At 45.4% G+C, this 24,344-nt stretch overlaps 1 protein-coding gene across 3 annotated transcripts; it reads right to left on the reverse strand.

Annotated features, from left to right (window-relative positions):
• Nucleotides 1-2,625: 2,625 nt before the first annotated feature.
• prss35 (serine protease 35) lies at nt 2,626-23,421 on the reverse strand. Of its 3 annotated transcripts, none has more exons than XM_072499638.1 (3): nt 23,057-23,418; nt 19,474-19,634; nt 2,626-6,131 (listed from the first exon to the last, which is right to left on the reverse strand). In XM_072499638.1, the coding sequence occupies exon 3, from the start codon at nt 6,110-6,112 to the stop codon at nt 4,973-4,975; it is 1,140 nt and encodes a 379-aa protein (XP_072355739.1). In that variant the 5' UTR covers nt 6,113-6,131; nt 19,474-19,634; nt 23,057-23,418; the 3' UTR covers nt 2,626-4,972. The 3 variants fall into 3 exon arrangements, with proteins under 3 accessions (XP_072355739.1, XP_072355740.1, XP_072355738.1); XM_072499639.1 differs by lacking the exon at nt 23,057-23,418 and adding an exon at nt 21,803-22,100; XM_072499637.1 differs by lacking the exon at nt 19,474-19,634 and having other exon boundaries at nt 23,057-23,421.
• Nucleotides 23,422-24,344: the final 923 nt, after the last annotated feature.

The raw sequence follows: 24,344 nt of genomic DNA on the forward strand, positions 1-24,344 counted from the left end.
TCCAAGATGGCGGCCCCCATGGATCGCACGTGGCTGGCTGCGTGGGGAGGATGGCCAAGATGGCGCACCCATGAGTCACGTGTTGTGCAGAGGCGGAGTCGGCAGACACGCTGCCACTTTCCGGGGTCTGCGGGCCTGTGAGTCTGTGGATCGGGTCTGTGAGTTCGAGTTTTTAGACCTGGCCAGGTAGACCTCGGCGAAGTGTCCTTTTCGCCCGCAGTTACTATAGTTCGCGTTGCGGGCTGGGCAGTGCTGTCGGGGGTGTTGGGACTGGCCACAAAAATAGCAGGGCAGCACCCCCTGATGGGCGGGCGGACATGTGGCACAAGCCTGGGGTAGTCTCTGGTCAGGGGCCCACGAGGGGGTTGCGTGGTCGGCGGGGAACGCAGTAAGGCTCTGAAACGCAACCTCCAGAGAGGTAGCTAGTGTTACCGTGTCCTCCAGGTCCTGGGCCCCTTTTTCAAGCAGGCGCTGTCTTACATAGTTTGATCGGACCCCCGTCACGTAAGCGTCTCGGACAGCGAGCTCCATATGCTGAGGGGCCGTAATGGCCTGGTAGTTACAGTTGCGCGCGAGGGCTTTGAGGTCGCATAGGTAGTCATCTAGCGACTCCCCGGGGCGCTGGCAGCGAGTGGTGAAGATGTGTCGCGCGTAGACCTCGTTCACGGGCCGTACATATATGCGTTCGAGTAATGCGAGGGCCTCTGTACAGGACGCGGCGCCACTGGACAGAAATACGATGGCTCACCCGTGCGCGGAGAAGACTCAGTTTCTGTTCGTCCGTGACGGATGGCGTAGACGACGCGGCGAGATCGGCCTTGAAGCATCAAAGCCAGTGCGAAAAAATTTCTCTCGCCTCCACAGCCTGTGGATCGAGTTCGAGTCTATCAGGTTTGAGGGCTGATTCCATAGTAGTATTTTAAGCTGATTAAATTGATGCGACCATCAATTCACTGAGAGACACGTTGAGAAGTAAACCGTGGTTTTAATCAGCTTAGAACTGAACCTGCCTGTGACCGGTACAACAATGAATGCGGCCCCGCAGGTCAGCTGCCTTTATACTTCCTGTAAGGGGTGGAGCCATGGGCAAGCCAGTACGTGCCCTGACATATCCCCCTGTGGGTGAAGCCGTACAATGGCCCATAGGTGGAGCCCACAGGGTTAAACACATAACATAACACGATACAGCAGTAACATGATATCACAGTGCACTGGTGAATTTACAGTAGTTCCATTTACCACAGACAGACATGGACATGTCTCCAGATTTGAGGTGGGGGGGGGGGGTTGTAATAACCCCAGTGGAGGAACCATCAGGTTTGCCGTGCCCCTCTGGGAATATGAACTTCCCATGCAAAGGTGTGGGGCTTCCCCATAGCAGGTTAAGTCCCTCTAAAACCCCTGACCTGGGTGCAGGTCATAAAAGGAGACCCTCCGGGGAGTGGTGGTGATTTGATTTAAAGTAATGTGCTCTAACCTACGGCTTATGCGTGGCTGCTTACATGGCATCCAACAGAAACAAAATTCAGACATTGGTAAAATAAAATCAGACAATATTACACCCCAAAGAACAAACTTTAAAATGATCGGCACACATGTATTTATTTAATATATGCAAATGAATTCTAAAAGAATATATAAGTCCATCTAACAGCGTAGTATAAGGTATCGGCATGGCAAGGGTTCCTGTGGAATTGGGAAACAGCACTACCCACAGTATGATGTAAAGGAAAACATAACCTGACACTAGAGTGAGTGTGGACTGAACCAATGCTTGTGTGGCAGCAAGTATGGAACTTGGACTCTGTATCCTGTATATATCTACAAACACGTACTGTGCAACCATCCATGATGCAGAACTTCTTTGTGAGGCCTACTGAACGTACATCACACATCATTGAACTGTCACACATCATTGGCATCATTGAACTGTCAACGAACTTATGAATAGTGTGTAATTGTTTTGCAATCATTCCTTCTGATACGTTTCTTATATAAAGTATAATGTACAATATTGATTTGTTTAGTCCCTTCAGAAATAATTTACCAGTTATTTGAGATCAGCAGATTCATGGGAGCGGCACAGTAGCACAGTGGTTAGCACCGTTGCTTCACAGCGCCAGGGTCCCAGGTTCGATTCCCGGCTTGGGTCACTGTCTGTGTGGAGTCTGCACCTTCTCCCCGTGTCTGCGTGGGTTTCCTCCGGGTACTCCGCTTTCCTCCCACAACTCCCAAAAGACGTGCTTGTTAGGTGAATTGGACATTCTGAATTCTCACTCAGTGTACCCGAACAGGCGCTGGAGTGTGGCAACTAGGGGCATTTCACAGTAACTTTGTTGCAATGTTAATGTAAGCCGACTTGTGACACTAATAAATATTATTATTATTATTTGCTATCTTTAGCAGCCTTTTCCATTCAGGTTGCTGTTTGAGCGATTGCATGAATAATAGAAAATAATCACTATGCAATATGGATAACTTACAGATTATTGACTGAATAAATGAATTTAATAGTGACTCTGCTTGGAAGTAATAGAATATGTAGCTGAAGAGGTTCAATAAGCATCAATAATGTATGTTTGCAGAATGTGTAAAGTGTTCCTTTGATAAGAAAAACACAACAGATAACAAGACGGAAAAGGTCTGTATTTTTCTGCTGAATATACAGTGAGGTTGAAAGGAATAGATCATGTCTTACAGTGTACAGCAACTCAGTGAATCTACAAAGAAAGTCACTTTCCAAACATGCATTTCGTGAAATTCTTAAACAACAAAAGAACAAGAATGCAAAGCAACATTTATCCTGCTTGAGGTAAAACAAAACTATCAATGTTCTCTTTTTCTTCCCCATAGTATGTTTTGTTTTGATGATCATTGTCAGTCATTATCTAGCCTGGAATGTTTTTCTGTAGTTCAGGAGTTGTATAATTAATTATATTGGGCAGTTGCGTACTTTTTGTACATTTAAAAATAATGAATGGTGCCTGTAATTTTTGGCAGGGATATTTTTCAGCAATGTTTCTTTTTTTAAATAAGTGTGGACTTTTCAGACCTTGTGTTTGTCCTAAAACAATACTGATTAAATGTCACTTTTATTTGTTAACAATCAACGTTATTAAAACTATTCATCAAATAATTGTTCAGGTTTTCGTCCCACAGATTCTGTGTTTTATTTGAGTTTAATTACATTTAATTTTAAAGAGTGAATGATGTGACTAAGCAGAGTGAGTCACTTTACAATTCTTAACTAAATACTTCTTCTATTCTATCTTTACAGTTCCGATATATGAAAATTACTTAACATGCAAAGACTGTGATTGTAGCAAATAGCATAGCACCAGTGCATTTAAAGTGGTAGGACCTTCCAGACATTCCTCATTTCCATAATTTCCTGATTTACTTCATGCATTTGTATTTTGAGTGATGTTAATGCCACCCAAATATGTATTTCAAGATAAAATGTAGCACCAAAATACTATTACAGTTTTTTTTGAGAAAGCATCCTAGAATGCACTTTAAAGAACCGCGTTTGTCACTAAACTCTCTCTGCCAAAGATATCTGAATCATATTATTGGTTTGCATATGTTTTTTATTTAAGGCAAGCCTGTAGATCTTAACCTTTGCTCTCTGTATAAATACTTATATAAATATGCTTACTGTTAGCACAACAAATGATTAGACTGGTACTTCAAGCATAAGTTTCTAATTCTATTCAGATGCAGTTGAATAAGATAAATCTCCATCAACTCACTCGTAAAGAGATTGTTCAGATTTTCTGAGAAGATGAATTGCTCTTAGTCAGTTATCATCCCACAGGCACTAATATTCGTCACAGGGCTGTAGATACTTTTTTTTTCAATCACTGACTTAATGTTTTTTTTGGGGGGGGAGAAAGGCGAAATGGTTGAAATTTGAACACTTTTAACTGGATAAATTGCCAAATTTAATTTGCACTAAACATTTTAAAGGATTTGTTCTATGAAATCAAACATAATTTGTAACAGGGTAACGAACGACATTATTTCCTTTTCTTTAACTTTGCTAAACCTGCTTCGAATAATTTTGATGACAGCCATTACTTTATCTTTGCTGTATTGAAGAGCCCGGGATTTTTAAACGGTATACATTGGTAGAAGTCATCAAAAGACGAGCTGTTAGGTAATTTGGACATTCTGAATTCTACCTCTCTGAATTCTCCCTCTGTGTACCCGAACAGATGCCGGAATGTGATGACTAGGGTTTCTCACAGTAACTTCATTGCAATGTAAGCCTACTTGTGACAATAAAGATTATTATTATTGAAAATTGAGCATATCGACAATTTATTTTGCTGGAAACAAGGTATGAACAACACCCAATTTGAACCTTCAATTTCAAATGCTCCAAGATTGATCAGTACAACTAAGACAAATGATAAGACACTCATTCACCTATGTTACACACTACTTTAAATTCAGTAACAAATGACGTGTGGATAGTTTTGTATATTTTACTACGAGGCAAATAGTCATTCTTCGAAAAATGAAAATGCTTAAAATCTGAGTCGATAATAGTTTTTATGCTTGCAGGACAAATAATGAGGTTCTGGAGATTTCAGCAGCGCATTCTTCAAAACCTTAAAAATAAATTTAGGAATGAGAATAAGCACTATTCGCTATTTTAATATATCTTTCAAAATCATTACTTATTGGGCTATTAACCAACCTTGAATACTTTGTTCCCACAGATTAATTAATTATCGCAGTAAATTAAATACGGAATAACTAAACATTCTGAACAGCAATGTTACCCAATGTTACAATATACTCTGAAAGACTCTTGCTAATTTTACATTTTATATTCTTAAATTAGAGCACCCTGAACAGATTCTTTCAGTCGAGATGAAATGTGCCTTGATGGAACATCATCATCCACTTCCTATGCACACAAGTACATGGATACAAAAGCATGTAATATATGTAATGACTTCCATCAACCATCTCTGCAATCAGCGTAGTTCCCATGTATCCAGAAGCATATCTGCGCATATTTAAGTGGAGTAATGCGCACGGCCACATTGTAATCCTGCTGTACACCATTGATATCCACCCACTGATGACCAGAAAAGACTCCAATGATCTTGCGTTTCCATGTACGCTTCTCTTGCTCCTTAAGGCGAATGTAAATGCCTGAGCCACTTGATCCAGGATTAGCATCACAATACTGATAGAACAGATCACTCGATTCATCAGACACAGTGCAGAAACGATATACCAATTTCCCTGGTCTGTCATTATCAAAGCCTGAAAAGTGAATCCGGTTGCTTGGCATATTCTGGACAGGAGGACTAATTCCAATCTCCATATACTTGTGTTTCTGAGGTCGCTTTAATTCAAGAATAGCATAATCGTAATCCACTGCGACATCATCAGCCACTCCTTTGAACCAACCCTTTGGTACCTGCGTGCGCTTTACTCTTGACCATTGGAAAGATGGCTTATCCTTAATTGACCTTTTATTCCTCTTCGATCCCCTTCTTCTTCCACCCCCCTTGGATCTCATCTTTAAGAATCCTACTCTTAGCCTTTTGGCACCTTTCACATAGTCTTTACCATCATGAATGCAGTGAGCTGCTGTTAACACATGTTTCCGTGAAACTAGAATCCCAGTACATCCTGTGGAGATTTTCACTGCTGTATTGAAAGGGTAGCTGGTTATGAAATGTTTGTTACCAATGCTAAATCTGCTGTCCAACCCAAAGACCTGCCTCTTCCTCCGAGAACGGCCTCTTGCCTGAGCAAATTCAAATTCATTTTTCAGGTTGAATTCTCCGACATCCACCTCAGTCAAGGTTCGTGTCCCATTGTTGTACACCGTTTCATAAGAAAGATAATTTTGAAGGTCAGACACGGTTGGCAGTGGTAGTTTCTTTTGACAAGCAATCCCACAGGTTGAGTTTGTCAACAATTTGGTTTTAGCTTTGAACCTTGGGGGGTCTAGGATTATGGTTCTTCTGTCCAATACTTTGGGTGTTCTTTGTAAATGCCAGGTATAATCTTCTGCCGTGTCAATCCAGAAGGCGAATGTTAATGAGTTCATGGAAAGTAATAATAAAAGTGGTATTGTCCCCATGGTGAAACAAGATCCTTTTCTGTGAAGAAAAGAAAAAAAACCAATGACTTAATATAAAAAGACTACTTTCAATTCTCCTGTTTACATATTTACATTAAAAAGTGTTTCCTTTTGTGTCTATCAAAATTATTAAAAGTTGTCATCGATATAGCATTGTGCACCTGAGAACTGGAATATAATTTGAACCAATATTTACGGTGTGATAAAGAGAGGATAGGCCCATTTATCATACAGAGCACAATGGTGGTCCTGTACAGCCCACAGGTATTGTGAAGAGATTTCTGAAAGGGCTGACTACTTAGCTTCATTCTGCTTATCTTTCCTTGCAATCTTTATTTTTTCTTTTTGAAAACAGAATGACAGAATTGTACATATATTTGTGGAACTTGTAATCTTGTTTCTGAGATCTTGAAGCAACAGTGGCAATGGAACACATTTCTCATGAATGCTGAATAACACAAACTAGCTTACTCATTTTAAACTTGTAGCCTTTCAGTCGATGCCAGCAGACTGAGAGAATTCAGGTCATGAACTTTTCCCATGGAACAGAGAAAATTGAGCTTCATCACAAAGTTAAGCTGAGGAAGCCATTTGTTGAACTGTATGTATTTTTGTTCTTTCTTCAGTTGTGAGCATTGCTGGCTAGGCCACCATTTGTTGCCCATCCCTAATTGTCCTTGAGAAGGTGATGGTGAGCTCCATTCCTCAAGCCTTGTAGTCCATCTGGTGTAGGTACTTCCACAATGTTGTTAGGAAGGGAGGAACAGGATTCTTGCCTTCTGATAGTGAACAAAGTGTAGTTTGAAAGGGAACTCACACGTGGCAATATTCCCATGTGACTGCTGCCCTCATTTTTCTAGGAGGTAGAGGTCATGGGTTTTGTAGGCGCTATCAAAGCTAGGGCTGTCAAAGCAGGCTTGGCTGGATGCTGCAGTGCTTCTTGTAAATGGCGCACACTGATGCCACTGTGCGCTGGCGTTGGAGGGAGTGAATGTTTAAGGTAGTGGATGGGATGCCAATCAAGTACTATGAATAGCTCACAGAAACATACTCTCTCGCTGCCCTCATCCCATTATGGAAACTAACAGTTTCTTGATTGATTCCACAATGTTTACCTTCCACTGCCTCACTTGGAATAAAACCTCAGGTATTGATTATTCTCCATATGAAGAAATACTTCCTGATGTCAATGGTGAACTTGCCAAGATATCAGCTTTGGCTCTGAGGTACTACTCTCATTCATGAGTCAGAAAGTCACAAGTTCAGCGTCACATCAGAGGCTTGAGCAGGTAGTGCTCAGTGCAGCCTTCAGGATATTGCAGGAGCCACGGTTCAACCTCGCATCCTAAAGGGAGCATCTCTGACACTGTTAGATTGTTATGTTGAACCGTGGCTCCTTCTGCCTTTTTTTTGGTGAGTGTAAAATGCTACCAGGCTCTTTTTGAAGATGAACAGATTATTCTCCCAAGATTTTCAAACAATGCGACCAAAACATGTCACCTGGTAATTTGCTCATTGGTGTTCATGGACATGACCTTATTTTGTATAATTTGGCTTTCATATTTCCCCACACTGCAACAGTGACCTCACTTCAGAAGTACTTCATACCAGTGCTATGTAAACCCATGTTATTCTTACCTGCCTGTACCTATGTCCTCTACATTCATTTAAGGTAGATGCTAATATTTTACTGAAGGCTACATTGTCAAGTGGTAATTTATCACAGGATAATAGGTGTTGTGTCTGTCTCCACGGTCCAAGTCTGCCATGGAGCTCGGCGTGACCGCTGGAGGCTGCCGCCATGCGCATGCGCGGACTCAAAACCGGAAGTGCGGGGGCCCGTATCCACAGCTAAAGCTGCGTGAATTACTCTGGGTCCCTGCTAGCTCCCTGCAGGGCTGAGAATTAGTTGATCTTTTTTGCACGAATCTCAAGACTAAAACTCCAGCGTTTTTACGCCGGCGGGGGACATAGTCCCATTTTGGGCGAATCCAGCCCCTTGGCTTTAACCATCCAATTTGAACTAAGTGTGGGCAACCTCAGCCCAATTACAAATAAGTGAGATCACAGAATAAACCTGCATAGATTTCAGCATAAGAAAGGCCATAAAACTGAGTGAAGCTAAAGTGACATTGGTTTTATCTTCCCCACTGTCCCCACTCCCTCAAAAAAAGAAGTCTTACAACACCACATTAAAGTCCAATAGGTTTATTTGGAATCACTAGCTTTCGGGGCACAGCTCCTTAATCAGCTGTGCTCCGAAAGCTAGTGATTCCAAATAAACTTATCGGACTTTAACCTGGTGTTGTAAGACTTCTTACCGTGCCCATCCCAGTCCAACGCCGGCATCTCCACATCATGGCCCTCAAAATAAAGCATCAAATGTAACTGTATTTCTTTGAAAACTAATCTCAATTAAAGACATGTTACTGGAGCAAATTGGGATAACAGGAAGCATTTTAATCAATTCAGGAAAAAAAGGCAATGGTGTTGGCTCTTCAGAACTTGCCCTCTGCTGCTTTGTGTCTCTGATCAACAACCGCTGCTGAATTTTCTCTCGTCCCCATACTCCATGGTTCTCAAGCATCCCATTCATAATGTTCCTCCTTCCTTTGATATTAATTATATACCTTAAATAGAGCATGTGCTTTTCATGCCTGTCACTCTGCTACCTGCTTTTATTGATCTCCATGAGTATATTTTCATCTCACTGGCACAGCCTCTCGATCTTTTATTGTATCTTCTCTAACCTGACCCCTTAATTACTGGCTTTCCTCTCTGTTGTATTCAGTGTTCGATGTCTAGCGATGAATCCACAGAACTGTCTGTGACTTGTCCAAACCAGGGGCGAAATTCTCCCCCAACGGCGCGATGTCCGCCGACTGGCGCCAAAAACGGCGCCAATCAGACGGGCATCGCGCCGGCCCAAAGGTGCGGAATGCTCCGCATCTTTGGGGGCCGAGCCCCAACATTGAGGGGCTAGGCCGGCGCCGGAGGGATTTCCGCCCCGCCAGCTGGCGGAAATGGCGTTTGTTGCCCCGCCAGCTGGCGGAAATGGCATTTGTTGCCCCGCCAGCTGGCGCGGGAATGCGGCGCATGCGCGGGAGCGTCAGCGGCGGCCGACAGTTTCCCGCGCATGCGCAGTGGGGAGAGTCTCTTCTGCCTCGGCCATGGTGGAGGCCGTGGCGAAGGTGGAAGAGAAAGAGTGCCCCCACGGCACAGGCCCGCCCGCGGAATGGTGGGCCCCGATCGTGGGCCAGGCCACCGTGGGGGCACCCCCCGGGGTCAGATCGCCCCGCGCCCCCCCCAGGACCCCGGAGCCCGCCCACGCCGCCTGGTCCCGCCAGTAAATACCAGCTTTGATTTACGCCGGCGGGACAGGCAATTTCTGGGCGGGACTTCGGCCCATCCGGGCCGGAGAATTGAGCGGGGGGTCCTGCTAACCGGCGCAGCCCGATTCCCGCCCCCGCCCAATCTCCGGTACCGGAGACTTCGGCGGGGGCGAGGGCGGGATTCACGGCGGCCAACGGCCATTCTCCGACCCGGCGGGGGGTCAGAGAATGACGCCCCAGATCTTTATTGATACACACGTGGCAAGATGGCGATCTGTTAGTTATGAGCAAGTTATCATGCAGTTTCTTTGTACTCCCCTGGAACTACCCCTATGTATCCTTATGTACGTCTTATAACCTCTCGGTCACCAAATCTGCCCTAGCTTATATCTGAGTGTCTTGTCACATGACAACTGTCTCAAGACTGCATGGTGGATCATACCGCCCGCCACCTGCTGGCTGGAGGTCGCACACCAATTATCTGTCATATTGTTTGCAGGCATACCACCACACACTCCATACTTAATGTTTAAATATGTTTACATTTATTTAAGGCTGGGATAGACAGATTTTTGGCCTCACAGGGAATTAAGGGAAATGGGGAGCTTACTGGAAAATGGAGTTGAAGCCCAAGATCAGCCAGGATCATATTGAATGTTGGAGCAGACCTGGCCACATGGTCCATTCATGGAATCACAGAGTACAGAAGAGGCTCTTTGGCCCATCAAGCCCGCCAACTAAAAAACTAAACTAATCCCACTTCCCAACTCTTGGCCCATAGTCTTGATTGTTATGGCATTTCAAGTGCTTCTTAAAGATTGTGAGGTTTCCTGCCTCAACTACCCTCCCAGCCAGTGCATTCCAGATTCCCACCACTCTCTGTGAAAGAAAATGCCCTCAAATCATCACTAAACCTCCTGACTTTCACCTCAAAATTATGCCCCCTTGTTTATTTGACCCTTCAACTAAGGGGTACAGCTGCTTTCTATCCATCCTGTCCATGCCCCTCATAACCTTATACACCTCAATCAGGTCCCCTCTCAGCCTTCTCTGTTCCAAAGGAAAATCCAGACACCTGCTCCTATTTCTTCTGTTCTTGTAATATGTCCCCATTTATGCCTTCCAAGCACTCCTGTTTTATTAAATGCCTGTTTCAACTCCGATCTCACTGATGCAGAAAGGTGGCCAAGGTACTTTACTGGGGTGGTTCTATCTCAGTTTCCTCTGTGAAGTGAAAACCATTCCCTGCTGGAAGAATAAACTCGTTGTAAATTTCAAGGGAGGTTATTTCAAGGGAGGAACTGATAGTTCTGCCTCACAATCACATCCCCTGATGGTCACTCAATAACAGAACTAAACACAGTTCACAAAGGAGTCAATAGAGATTAGATACACACTGGGTGAAAATGAAGAACTCAGATTCAGAACAGGAGGGAGAAGGTCACATTACATCGGCTGAACGTAATGGAGAGGAAGATCATCAGTTGTTCCTGGAGCAGTTTGAACATGCAGCAGATTGAGAGGGATATTATTATGGTTCTGTGTACTTAGATTTGCATATCGCAGCAATACCTACAACAGTGCTGACTGACTCAGCTTCAGGAACACTTGTTTTGTCTATGAACTCACCAGGTGTTCTATCATTGTATGATGCAATTGTCCACATGTGGATTTGACTGTATTTAATTAAGGATTGTATATCTTTGAAGCTGCTATATATTGACATTCGTAGAAAATTTCAAAGAATACAAATTTAAACTATCGAAAATTATAGAATTAGTTGAGAAGTAATACATGTAATAACATACACAGACGTGCAGCTTATTTAATTTAAAATGGTTTAAAATATTCTAACTTTGCTCCAAAATGATTTCCATTTTTCAAATGGTCAGTATTTCATATTATTACAAAACAGGTTCAATGAGAGTTAGGAATGGCATAAATATATAGGGCCGGATTGTCCACCCCACCGCGCCACATTTCTGCCTCACCACGCTGGCAGGATGCTCCGTTATGCCTGATGGTCAATGGGGTTTCCCATCATGGGGCAGCCCCATGCATTGGGAAATCCCCGGGCGCCGGCAAAATGGAGCATTCCACCGGCAGAGAATCCCGCCCATGGACTTGGAAGTAAGTGTGCGAACGGGGTGGATGGCCGGGGGGAGGGACTGATAAAAAAGGGGGCGGCACGGTGGCACAGTGATTAGCACTGCTGCATCACAGCGCCAGGCCAGGGACCCGGGTTCAATTCCGACCTTGGGTGACTGTCTGTGTGGAGTTTGCAAATTCTCCCTGTGTCTGCGTGGGTTTCCTCCGGGTGCTCTGGTTTCCTCCCACAGTCCAAAGATGTTAGGTGGATTGGCCATGATAAATTGCCCCTTAGTGTCCAGGGATGTGCACGTTAGGTGGGGATAGGGTGGGGGAGTGGGTGTAGGTAGGGTGCTCTTTCAGAGGTTCGGTGCAGACTGGATGGGCCAAATGGAATTCTATGATTCTTTAAGCTCATGTTACTCTTTTCCAGATGGATTGCATATTTATGTTGCTTATTTGGAGCTATTGGGAGTAAATTAAAGATATGGCAAAGCAATAATTTTACCTAATTTATTCTGAAATATGTGCAGGAAATCTAATATACAATTTTAATTGAATGTTCCGCTTCCCCTCCCCTCTCAGATGATCCCAGGGCACCATTAGAAGATAAGTTGGGGAATCTACTATTTTTATACATTGACGGAATGTGAATTTATTGCCCATCTTTAACTGCCCTTGAGAAAGTGGTGGTGAGATGCCTTTTTGAACTGCTGTAGTCCCCATGGTCTCGGTATTGGTTAGCTCAGTTGGCTGGACGGCTGGTTCGTGATGGGGAGCGATGTCAACAGCATAGGTTCAATTCCCATACCGGCTGAGGTTATTCATGAAGACCCCGCCTTCTCAACCTGAGGTTTGTGACCCTCAGAGTAAATCATCACCATTCAGCTCTATCTCAAATATACAACTTTACGTACATAAAAAGCAAGAGGGTAGCCAGGGAAAGGGTTGGCCCACTGAAGGATAGGCAAGGGAATCTATGTGTAGAGCCAGAGGAAATGGGCGAGGTACTAAATGAATACTTTGCATCAGTATTCACCAAAGAGAAGGAATTGGTAGATGTTGAGTCTGGAGAAGGGTGTGTAGATAGCCTGGGTCACATTGAGATCCAAAAAGACAAGGTGTTGGGCGTCTTGAAAAATATTAAGGTAGATAAGTCCCCAGGGCCTGATGGGATCTACCCCAGAATACTGAAGGAGGCTAGAGAGGAAATTGCTGAGGCCTTGACAGAAATCTTTGTATCCTCACTGTCTTCAGGTGATGTCCCGGAGGACTGGAGAATAGCCAATGTTGTTCCTCTGTTTAAGAAGGGTAGCAAGGATAATCCAAGGAACTACATCCTGGGCCGGTGAGCCTTACATCAGTGGTAGGGAAATTACTGGAGAGAATTCTTCGAGACAGGATCTACTCCCATTTGGAAGCAAATGGACGTATTAGTGAGAGGCAGCATGGTTTTGTGAAGGGGAGGTCGTGTCTCAAAACTTGATAGAGCTTTTCGAGGAGGTCTCAAAGATGATTGATGCAGGTAGGGCAGTGGATGTTGTCTATATGGACTTCAGTAAGGCCTTTGACAAGGTACCTCATGGCAGACTAGTACAAAAGGTGAAGTCACACGGGATCAGGGGTTAGCTGGCAAGGTGGATACAAAACTGGCTAGGTCATAGAAGGCAGAGAGTAGCAATGGAAGGATGCTTTTCTAATTGGAGGGCTGTGACTAGTGGTGTTCCGCAGGGATCAGTGCTCGGACCTTTGCTGTTTGTAGTGTATATAAATGATTTGGAGGAAAATGTAACTGGTCTGATTACTAAGTTTGCAGACGACACAAAGGTTGGTGGAATTGCGGATAGCGATGAGGACTGTCAGAGGATACAGCAGGATTTAGATTGTTTGGAGACTTGGGCGGAGAGATGGCAGATGGAGTTTAATCCGGACAAATGTGAGGTAATGCATTTTGGAAGGTCTAATGCAGGTAGGGAATATACAGTGAAGAACCCTCAAGAGTATTGAAAGTCAGAGAGATCTAGGTGTACAGGTCCACAGATCACTGAAAGGGGCAACACAGGTGGAGAAGGTAGTCAAGAAGGCATACGGCATGCTTGCCTTCATTGGCTGGAGCATTGAGTATAAGAATTGGACTAGTCATGTTGCAGCTGTATAGAACGTTAGTTAGGCCACACTTGGAGTATAGTGTTCAATTCTGGTCGCCACACTGCCAGAAGGATGTGGAGGCTTTAGAGAGGGTGCAGAAGAGATTTACCAGAATGTTGCCTGGTATGGAGGGCATTAGCTATGAGGAGCAGTTGAATAAACTCAGTTTGTTCTCACTGGAACAAAATCAGGTTGAGGGGCGACCTGATAGAGGTCTACAAAATTATGAGGGGCATAGACAGAGTGGATAGTCAGAGGCGTTTTCCCAGGGTAGAGGGGTCAATTACTAGGGGGCACAGGTTTAAGGTGCGAGGGGCAAGGTTTAGAGTAGATGTACGAGGCAAGTTTTTTACACAGAGGGTAGTGGGTGCCTGGAACTCGCTACCGGAGGAGGTGGTGGAAGCAGGGACGATAGAGACATTTAAGGGGCATCTTGACAAATACATGAATAGGATGGGAATAGAGGGATACGGACCCAGGAAGTGTAGAAGATTATAGTTTAGTCGGGCAGTATGGTCAGCACGGGCTTGGAGGGCTGAAGGGCTTGTTCCTGTGCTGTACTTTTCTTTGTTCTTTGTATACACACAGGAAGAGTTCCAGAAATGTGTCCCAAGAAATGGTGATCTATTTCAAAATCAAGATGATGTGTGGCTTCGAGGGGAATTAGCAGATGTTAATGTTCCCATGCAACTGCTTTCTTCTAGAGGGTAGGGGTCGTGGGTTTGGAGGGTGTTTTTGAAGGACCCTTGCTGAGTTGCTGCAGTGCATCATGTCCATGTTACACACTGCTGCCACTGTGCGTTGGTGGTGGAGGGAGTGAATGTTTCAGGTAGTGGTTGGAATGTTGTTTAAACGGGTTGCTTTGTCCTGGATGGTGTTGATCTTCTTGAGGATTGTTGGAGTTGCACTCGTCCAGGCAAATGGGAAGTAGTCCATATTCAATCCTTAACTTGTGCCTTATAAGTGTTGGAAAAACTATTGAGAGTCAAGGTCCGGGATTCTCCTTTTGGGTCACTATGGGTTGGATTCTCTGCTCCAGCGGCCTAGTGCCGGTGCCAGCGGAGCATGTGTGGTCTTTTACGATCAAATAATCGGCGTGATAACAGGACCGGTGGGGGGCGAGCACTGGCGCCGACTGAAACTCCTGCCTCCCAGGCCGAAAATGGCGGGGTCCCGGGCTGCGCATGTGCATGGTTCACGGCCTGCACCGATCACGCCGTACAACATGGCGCCGGCCGTGCGCGACCCCAACCCGCCAACCACGACCCCATAGCCCATCTGCTGGCCACCCCTCACCCGCCGCGCCCCCCCCCCTCCCCAGCCCTTGCAGAAGCCCACCCGGCCAGCGGCACGGATCCCAGTCGAGTTTGGCAGCGCTGGACACAGTCCGGGTTCCCGCACAGTTGGGACCACATGTGGCCCCCGCCATCGGGAACCCGGCCCATTGGGCGGTGGAGCATCACACGTGGGCCAACTGATGACCCACCAACACCGTTGAAATGCCGATGACACCAGTTTAATGGGGCGGAGCATGGTGAACCACGGTATTTGTCTCCACAGTATTTATCTAGCTGGTCTAGTTAAGTCTCTGATCAATGGTGACCACCATTGTTGATGGTGGGGTATTCAGCGATGGTAATGGCATTAAATGTCACGAGCAAGTTATCAGACTCTTGTTTGTTGGAAATGGTCCCTGCCTCATTTTGTGAGATGTCAATGTTACTTAATTTTTTAATTTTAAAAAAAAATTTTTTTATTCTCCTCCATTTTCACATTTTCTCCCACATTTACATCCATCAACAATAAACAATAATCAGCAAGATATGTCAGTCCCCATAATAACAAGATCCCATCTACCCACCAACCCCCAAACCTCAACCCGCATGTTTACGTAAACAAATGACAAAAAGGAATCAGGGATTACCCGTAGTCACCCTTAATCTTACACAGCTCCCCCCCCCCCTCCTCCCAGGTCTCCAGCTCCTCCCGTCCACTGCCTCTTGTAAAACTCCTCCCCCCACCCGTGGTTCCTTCCCCCCCAACTTTCCACCCCGGCTAGACCACTTGGACCCTGTTCTGCCAGGCTCCGATGGCCGCAGCCCCTCCCCCCACCTCACTCCCGTTCATTGGCCGGCACAAACCGGTCAGCGTGGGGGCCCCTGCCCAGGTCCCTTTCCCACTTGCCCGGCCCCAGGAAAGCCCAAAGGTCCCCTTTTAGCACACAAACCCCACATATCCACCTACACCCCAAAGAACTCTCATTTAGAGTGAAAGTCCCGTCCCTTCCCTTGTCCAAATATATACCACATTGGCTCCTTTAGTCTCTACACCTGCGCGCAGTGATACAAAAAAGAAGAAAATACAGTCATGAGGTTACATCGGCACATGGCCATTCCTCAATTTGTCAGTTCTGCCACAGTCCTTCTGCTTTCGCAAACTCCTCCGCTGCTTCCGCGTTCCAAAATAAAAGTCCTTGAGCTTGTAAGTCACCCTCAGCTTCGCTGGATATACAATGCCGCACTGCACCTTGCTAATGTACAGTGCCCTCTTCACCCGGTTGAAGGCAGCCCACCTCCTTACCAGCTCCACCATAAAGTCCTGGTATACACGTATACCAGCTCCTGCCCACTGCACCACCCGCTTCTGCTTGGCCCAGCTCAGGACCTTCTCCTTCACCCTGTACCTACGGAAGCACAGAGTCACTGCCCTTGGCAGCTCACTCTCCTTTGGTACAGGCCTCCACGACCGATGAGCCCAATCCAGTTCATATCGGGAGGGGTCCTCCCCCTCCCCCAATAGTTTTGCCAGCATCGCGGCAAAATACTCAGTCGGCTTCGGTCCTTCAACTCCTTCGGGCAGCCCCACAATCCTCATTCTGTCGCCTGGATCTATTTTCCAGGTCTTCCATTTTTCCTCTAGATCCTTGTTATTATCCATCACCTTCCGCATCTCTTTCCCCATCGAGGCATGTTGATCACCGTGCTGCAATAACGTCTCCTTCACTTCCTTCAGCGCGTCCCCTTGCTCTCACACCTCCGCCACTGCGCTCGCCACCTCCGTCCTCACCGGGGAAACCGCCTCCTCCACCAGCACACTCAAAACCTCCCTCATCTCCTTCCTCACCGTCTCCAGGCATTTCGCAATCTGCGCCAACTGCTTTTCAAATTCCGCAGCCATCACCTTGGTTATTTCTTCAGCCGTAAGCAGTGCGGCCTTCCCTGGTGCTCCAGCCTCCATTTTTCCTGGTGACCCCGCGGTGACCTTTCCACTCCCCGACGGACCTCCAGCTGCTTTTTTTTCGGCCGTTTTTTTGCTCACCCTCGACATTTTTCTTTGGGTTTTTTTTCCCTCCTGTGTCTTCGCAGTGCCTCCTCCGTGCCTTCTCCCTGCTTCTGCCGCCTCCGTGGACCCTGGGACCGGGCTTAAAGCCCCGAAAATGCCGTTCCCAAGCAGGAGCTCTCCATTGTGCGGCCGCCTCCCGCCGTCACCGGAAGTCCCAATGTTACTTAATAACTCAAGCCTGAAAAGCGATTGTTTATCCATCAAACAGCATCACAAATAATAGGTGCAATTCAACGGAAATCTATGTCCGGGTTTGGACACATTTAGCAGGGAGTTTCTCAGTGGCTGCAGTGCCGAGAGGCACGCCACTAACCAATGGCACTTTGCCATTGATTTTGGCCTCGAGGAGTTTCTCTCTGCCAAGGCTGTACTTGAGTCATTTCCTCTTGACAATTCCAGCGTGAAAGGCTCCTCGCAGATCAGGGCGCCATTTTGTCTGGCTGCCCCCGATCTTCCCCCTACTCCTTTAGACCTTTCCCCCCCCCCATTTTTGATTCCCCCTTTCCCCCTGTTTTTGATCCCCCTCCCCCCAACATCACCCCCACCCCCCCAAATTGATAAATATTTCCCCATGGCCCGATCCAGTGCCAATGAGCACATGGACACCCTGGCACTGCCAGCCTGGCACCTTGGCACTGCCATGCTCTTGACCATCTGGGTCTCTAATGTCCTGGGAGTACTAAATCCCACCCTGGTTAGTCCTCGCAGATGCATCCATCAGGTCCCGGGTGCAGGGAGAATCCCGCGACTGCATATTTCAATTATTTTATTAAATCTTGCGAGGCATTTTGAGTGTCGCAAATCTCGCGAAAGGTTTCTCGCAAGATTCAACAGCATCGTCCCGACACCAAGACAGGCTTAACAAGGCAGCTAAATCATGCCCAACATTTCTGATCATGTATCTCATTGCTCTCTGTGGGTTACTATTGTGCGCACATTGGCTAACTCGTTTCCTTAGATTACTATGGTGACTACAATGGCTTTCCCCATTCCCGTGGAGGCAGGTTAGGTGACAGGACCAGGAACAAGTTGGAAAATAGTGTGTCGGCGTGGGCATTAATGAGCCAATTGAGAGAAACTGATGGTACCACCAAGAGTTTTCCAAAAGTGGGTGGGCCCCTCGCTGAGGTCACTTAACCGGAAGCAGTCATCTGTCGCCATGCTGGGGGACCAGTAACACCTCCACTGAATCACCCTAGCATCCACCCACAGGATGCGTCGGCAACAGTTGTGGCCAGAAGCCATCCTGTGAAGAGATTCTCAATTGCTGCAGAGAGCACCTCCGTTTTGAAGCACCTGCACGGTCTCCTTCCTGCCTCAGCTGCTTCCACCTCTGCTGGTGCAGCTACTGGCCAGTCATCACTGTGGGCCTTGCTAGTGGGCTTCCTGCACCCCCTGCTATCCTTAATTGGTTGGAGCTCCTCGAGGCGGCTTCTTAATCCAGGAAGATTGTGGCTGATGTCCCGCCATAGTCACTTATAATTCCCGACCGTGACTTCAGGCTGATGTCAGGATTGTGGCCCAACTCTGCAAAGCAGCCCTCTTATTCTAAAGCACCTCACTGACTGCAAAGAGTGGTGGGATGTCCAGAAGTCATGAATTAATCAGGAAGGAAGACAAATATTTATGTAAATACATAAAATATATAAATAAATATAACCTGTTTCTGTGTCTTTCTTATTGGTCCAATTAATATAATTCCTACTGTGTAAGTGAGCCAGGGCTAACAATGCTTGAGAGCCCAATTGTGAGTGGGTTATTTTCATTAAGATGAAAAAAAATAGTTTATGCTGGAATAAGGTTCCTACCTGTCCCCTATTAAAGAAGGTACTGTGCCATAATTTGCAAAAGTGTTTGCAGGGCTACGGGGAAGAAGCAGGAGTGTGGGACCGGGTGAGTTCAGCCAGCATGAAGACAATGGACCGAGTGGCCTCCTTGTGTGTTGTCACTATTTCATGGCATTATGCCTTGCCACTTACTCTCATTTCTGAATAATTACCCACGTGTGAATATACATTTATTTATCTCATTACTTATTTAACTGTTTTATCCTGTATCAGACAGAATGTATGAAGTCAAAACGTCTGGGGACTAAAAGCAGTTAATGAACACCAACCAATCTGGTTGCATCTTTAGCCTTGAGCACTTGGCTAAATCTTCAACCGCATAAAATGATGCTCAAGTGAAAAGGTCTGGAATGCAAATAAGTAATACTGTTTTTCAGTACTTCAGTTCATTATACAGTAAAGTCCTGCTGTTCGTGGAGATTACATTCCTGGGAAAACTCATAAACAGCGAACATGTTTATAATGGGAGTCGATTAGATCGGTTACAACCATCCAAAAATGTGAAACATTTAGAGAATAAAAGACAACCAAAACCATGTTTTTAATGAATATGAAGATGTGCTGCCGTTTAGCAAAGTAAGAAATATATATTAGTCACACGTACCCTTATTATAAAACTCTCCTGCAGAATGTAAAAGGCTTGGAGGTGGCGTTGGTGGAGGTTTATTTGAAGGTGGAGGGAGTGGGTGAGATTGATGTAGCTGTGGATTTTTACAGATGTTATTTTTCACTGCTTCGTCTTTTGCTTTTCAATCTTGTAAAGTTCTGTGTAAGAAGCAATAGCAGTGTCAGTCACTCTACAAAAGGCAATGCGGCTTTTCAAACTTATCCCATAGTCTGTCACCTGTTATTTATATTTTTCTGTTGATCTTATGAGGTCTGCCATCATCTTAGCTGTAAATTGCACCTTCGTAGGCTCTTATTCCTCCTCTTTACATTAATTTGATTTGATCAGTTCAACAAGTACTTCTGTACAGAGTTCCGATTGAGGAGACTCCTCTACTTCATATGTGGCAGGTCTTCAAATCCCTCCCCTCCAATCTGTTTGCCAACTCTATAATCATGATAACTTCAGCATCCACGTTGGGGAAGCCTGTGAAATCATTCACAGCCTCGGGCCAAATTTTTTATCCAACTGGCATTTATGGCTGATTCTCTAACCTCATCCCATGCGTCCTTAATTATAATGTTCCTTGGGACCATTAACTGGGATTTTTTTTATGTTGGTGCTCTACCCACATGATAAGTAACTTCTCCATTTCTGGATCTCTCCTAATTACAAAAGTTAACCTGGCAGTACGACTACCAGAAACACTAATATATCAGTTCTTATTTTATCTAATTGTAGATTCATTAACACTATACTCCTTGTCCAACATAGTAGCACTAACACCATTGTCACTTGTTTAGCAAGTGTCAACATTATTCGAGGATGTTTTCTGCTTAGTTCAGATTCACAAATTTTTCAATAATGGCGACTTAAATATTGCCCAGATACTGTATTGTAGACGCAAATGAACACCTATGTGCAAACACTCCAGTAACAACATGGCAGACGACATATGGGCAGTGTGCACAATCTCATCCAGGAAATACACCGTGGATTTTTTTAATATTAAGGTGCTTTTTTCTAACTTATGACATTTTTTCCAACTTTTCTTCTAGTTTTTCTTCCCTGAAAACTGCAGATAATTGAACATTGGACTGGCAACTGGTAAAAGGATGTACATAATGCTTTGCATGAATGAGAGAGTTCGCAAATGGTGAAGAGTCAAATCACGAGACTTTATTGTGTGTATAATTGAACTATCTAAAAACAATCATGGACCAGGTGTGTTGGCATCTCGGGGGTCTCGCAGGGTATTCGAGCCCCCTGGGTGGTTGGGAACAGGGTAGGGTAATACCCTGGCACTCCCCGTGACACACAGGCAATGCCATCTGGGCACCCTGGCAGTGCTTCCCAGTTTACATTGCCAAAGTTCTAAGATTGCATTGCCAAGGTGCCAGAGTACCAGGTTGGCCCTGCCAAGGGTCAGCACTTGTGGGGCCACACCCATGAAAGGAGGCATGGGTGGGTTGAGGGGGCCACAGAAAGTTTGTGAGTGAAGAGGGGGTCTACTTTCCGCGGCCTCTCAAACCCCCCTGCTGACCCTTGGCAGTGTAGAGACTGGGGCAACCTTTCAACATGATGCCTTTATCTGTGAGGAGTCTGTCCTGTTGCCGAGTTCAGCTCCCCAGTGCCCGAAAATTGTCAAAGTGTGGCCCCGAAGGGTAGAAACTCCCCCGAGGCCCCAAAAAGACGTTACGTGTCGTTGACGAGCGATGCCAATCTCGATATTGCAGCCATTTCTATTCTTATAACTAACCAGTTCAACTAACTGCTGCTTGTTGTTAACTCGCCACGAGGTGGCAGAACACGACAACAGACTTTTCACTAATCCTGTTTAACATTATACCGAGAAGGCAGTAAAAATACTTAAAACTGCTGAAAGAAAACACGCACACATTAGTTTTTTTCCATGTGGAACATTTATTAGCAGCTCCTCTATTTACATATCGGTTCCTGACTGTTACTTTGATTTGGGCTTCGTCGTCTGTTCACTAACAATAAATAGATAAAGTTCAGGTCACTTTATGAAATCGTTAAATGCCATCGCTCTAACACTTAATTTGTTAATGATTTTACATAATTAGAAACAACAGACAGCATTGGGTTTTGCAAATTTAGCCAAGGCCAGTATATAATTTCAATGTGCTAAACTCGGAGAATCTGTGCCACTGTTAACTTTAGCAGCTCTCGTTAATCTGCACGACTTTATCTGTCGAACCTGAAATGAAGTAGGCGCCACAACAGGCAATATGCCACAGTCTTCCCACTGGTTACATTGACTGATGTAGCGTTAGTTCTTCACGCCAGAAACTTTTCCACTAACCTCCAATATGAGAGACAATCTCGACTGCTTGTGGTGCTTTCTGTGCACACTTGCACTTCCCTTGACCTGAAGAATAACTCTGCTTCCTTCTCTCTCCTCGGATGGTGCCTGACTTGCTGAGTGCTTTCAGCGTTTTCTGTTTTTAATCTGTGTTTCGCTTTCTTCTGATAATTTCTATAACTGCGCGCTTTAACTCCATTACTGACCCGCAACTTCTGTGGCAACCTCCTAATCCACATAAACCACCGTATTCTTCGACTTTCCCAATTATATTTCAAGAGATTTTTTTTAACGATGTGGAATCTGGGATTGCTTCTCCAAGTGATTGAAGTTTTCACACTTAATGTCCACCCACAGTTGAAAAATGATTTATAACACTTTAATTCACTTGCCTCAAATAGTGTTCAAGGGCGGGGGCGGGTGAACGAAAAACTGACAAACCCTCGGGAGAGAAAGGAAGGGAAACTGAAATCCTGCCAAGTTGTTAGAAAGGGGATGATAGAAACAACCCACGTAGATATTCGGCGGTGTTAAGACCCCGGGGAAGCTTGTGCGTGTGTGTAAGGGGCTGAAAACAGTGCAGTCCATCAAGTGGTGCAGCGCGGAAAGGTTGACCATTTTGAGGTCGACAGTGGGGACAAAGGGCGAGAGACAGGTTGCAAGCCGCTCTGCCAACTCCTCAGAGGAGAGTGAGAGGCGCCCCTCACCCACAGCATGCTAGATGGGCAGCAGAGGTGTCTTCAGGATAGGGGCACAATAATCATGATTAGAGATAGATGTTTCATTTCAACATCATTTAAAAATAACGACCTAGTAAATGCCCTACATGGGTGGTGGGGGGGGGGGGGGTTAAGCTGCACTTCAATAACTCGATCTTCACCAGAATTAAACACAAAGCTGAAAAACTAACAATAGATTTGCTGTGGAATGTGTTGAAGTTCGTTGCGGAGTTCTGTGAAATGAATGTGTTCAATTAAGACACTTTTGATGTGTTTTTAGAGGAAGACTAAACAGAAGTCCTCGTTTTGTCAAGAACTTCTCGACAGAATTTGTGAAGAGTCCTTTATTGTACCATGCTTACCACAGAAATGTACACTATCCGCACCATCTAAATCCAATACACCAATTGATCAGAGTGTCGCCGGCTCGGGCTGTCTGCTTTTCGCCTCCCTTTATCCAACAAAGCAATATTGCAATCGGTTCTAATACTTCCGCTCCCGACGAAGAGCTCACCTTACATTCTTCGTTTCTTACCTGTTACCATTCGCTGGGGGAATGATGCACGATCCTCTCTGCCAACACATCCTGGACCCTCACATTACAGGGGTGGGGGTTGTATCAGGACAGATCCTCTGACGTTCACATTCAGCACCAAACACTGCCGAGCAAGTTTCGACTGCACAGTTCACTTGATGCTTCTGAGGAAAAAAAACCTTCCCCTTTTCTTCCCAGTCCAAGGGAACTGGGAGGGGTGTGCCCAATGGGATCAGCAGCCCGTCTGCTCGTCTTTCCCCGACTGCCCTCCCCTCTGCTCCTGACAGCTAGTCACACTGCGCTGTTTAGTTTCCAAGTTGCTGTTTACAAACCCATCTCTATATTATTCAAAGACGAACCACACAGGCATGCCTGGAAACAAAACAGCCCTTGTGAACCACTGAGGATTCCCTGCCCCGCCCCCCCCGCCAGATCATCGCTTGTTGCTGCTGGAGAGAGTTTTGTCTGTTCCTACATGCCAGAGGGTGAATCAGAGTGCTGCAGGGAATATAGCCTTGTACACCTGGGACACTTAGACTTCGTGATGTCTCCCAGTGTTAAAGCTATGAAACTACTGCAGGGTATATTTTACTACCTAGTACTATCTTCTTTCTTTTCTTATTTTATACAACAAAATGAACATCACAAATAACAAATACCTGTTTTAATGTGAGAACTATTTTTGCAAACTTTATACTGGCAACAATGTCCATATTTCTGTGCGTTCTTAAATAAATTGCCTGGTCTCAATGGTGTTGGCTAGGAGGAGACATTGAATAAACTAGGATTGTTTTCACCGGGAAGACGGAGGCTGAGGGGGACCTGATAGAGGTCTACACAATTATGAGGGACAATTATGAGAGGTGATAGTCAGAGGCTTTTTCCAAGGGTGGAAGTGTCAATCACAAGTGGCACAGGTTGAAGGTGAGAGGGAGAAAATTTAAGGGAGATGTGTGGGTAGGTCTTTCACACAGAGAGTGGTGGGTGCCTGGAACGCGCTGCCAGAGGATGTGGTGGAAGCAGGCACATTAGTAACAGTTAAGAGGCATCTGGATGGATACATGAATAAGGAGGAAGTTGAGAGATACGGACCGAGTAAGGGCCGAGGTTTTTTTCTAGGCTTGGAGGGCTGAAGGGCCTGTTCCTGTGGTGTACTTGTCTTTGCTCTCTTTGTTTTAAACTGCTGCCAAATAGTTGGTGTCTGCGTTCATTTTAGTATCTGATACAGATTTTTTTTTAATCGAGTAAATTCTTATTTGCTTAGAATCTCAAAACATCCTCCTAACTT

Source organism: Scyliorhinus torazame, chromosome 4, assembly GCF_047496885.1.
Source record: "Scyliorhinus torazame isolate Kashiwa2021f chromosome 4, sScyTor2.1, whole genome shotgun sequence".
In the NCBI taxonomy this organism is placed as follows: domain Eukaryota; kingdom Metazoa; phylum Chordata; class Chondrichthyes; order Carcharhiniformes; family Scyliorhinidae; genus Scyliorhinus; species Scyliorhinus torazame.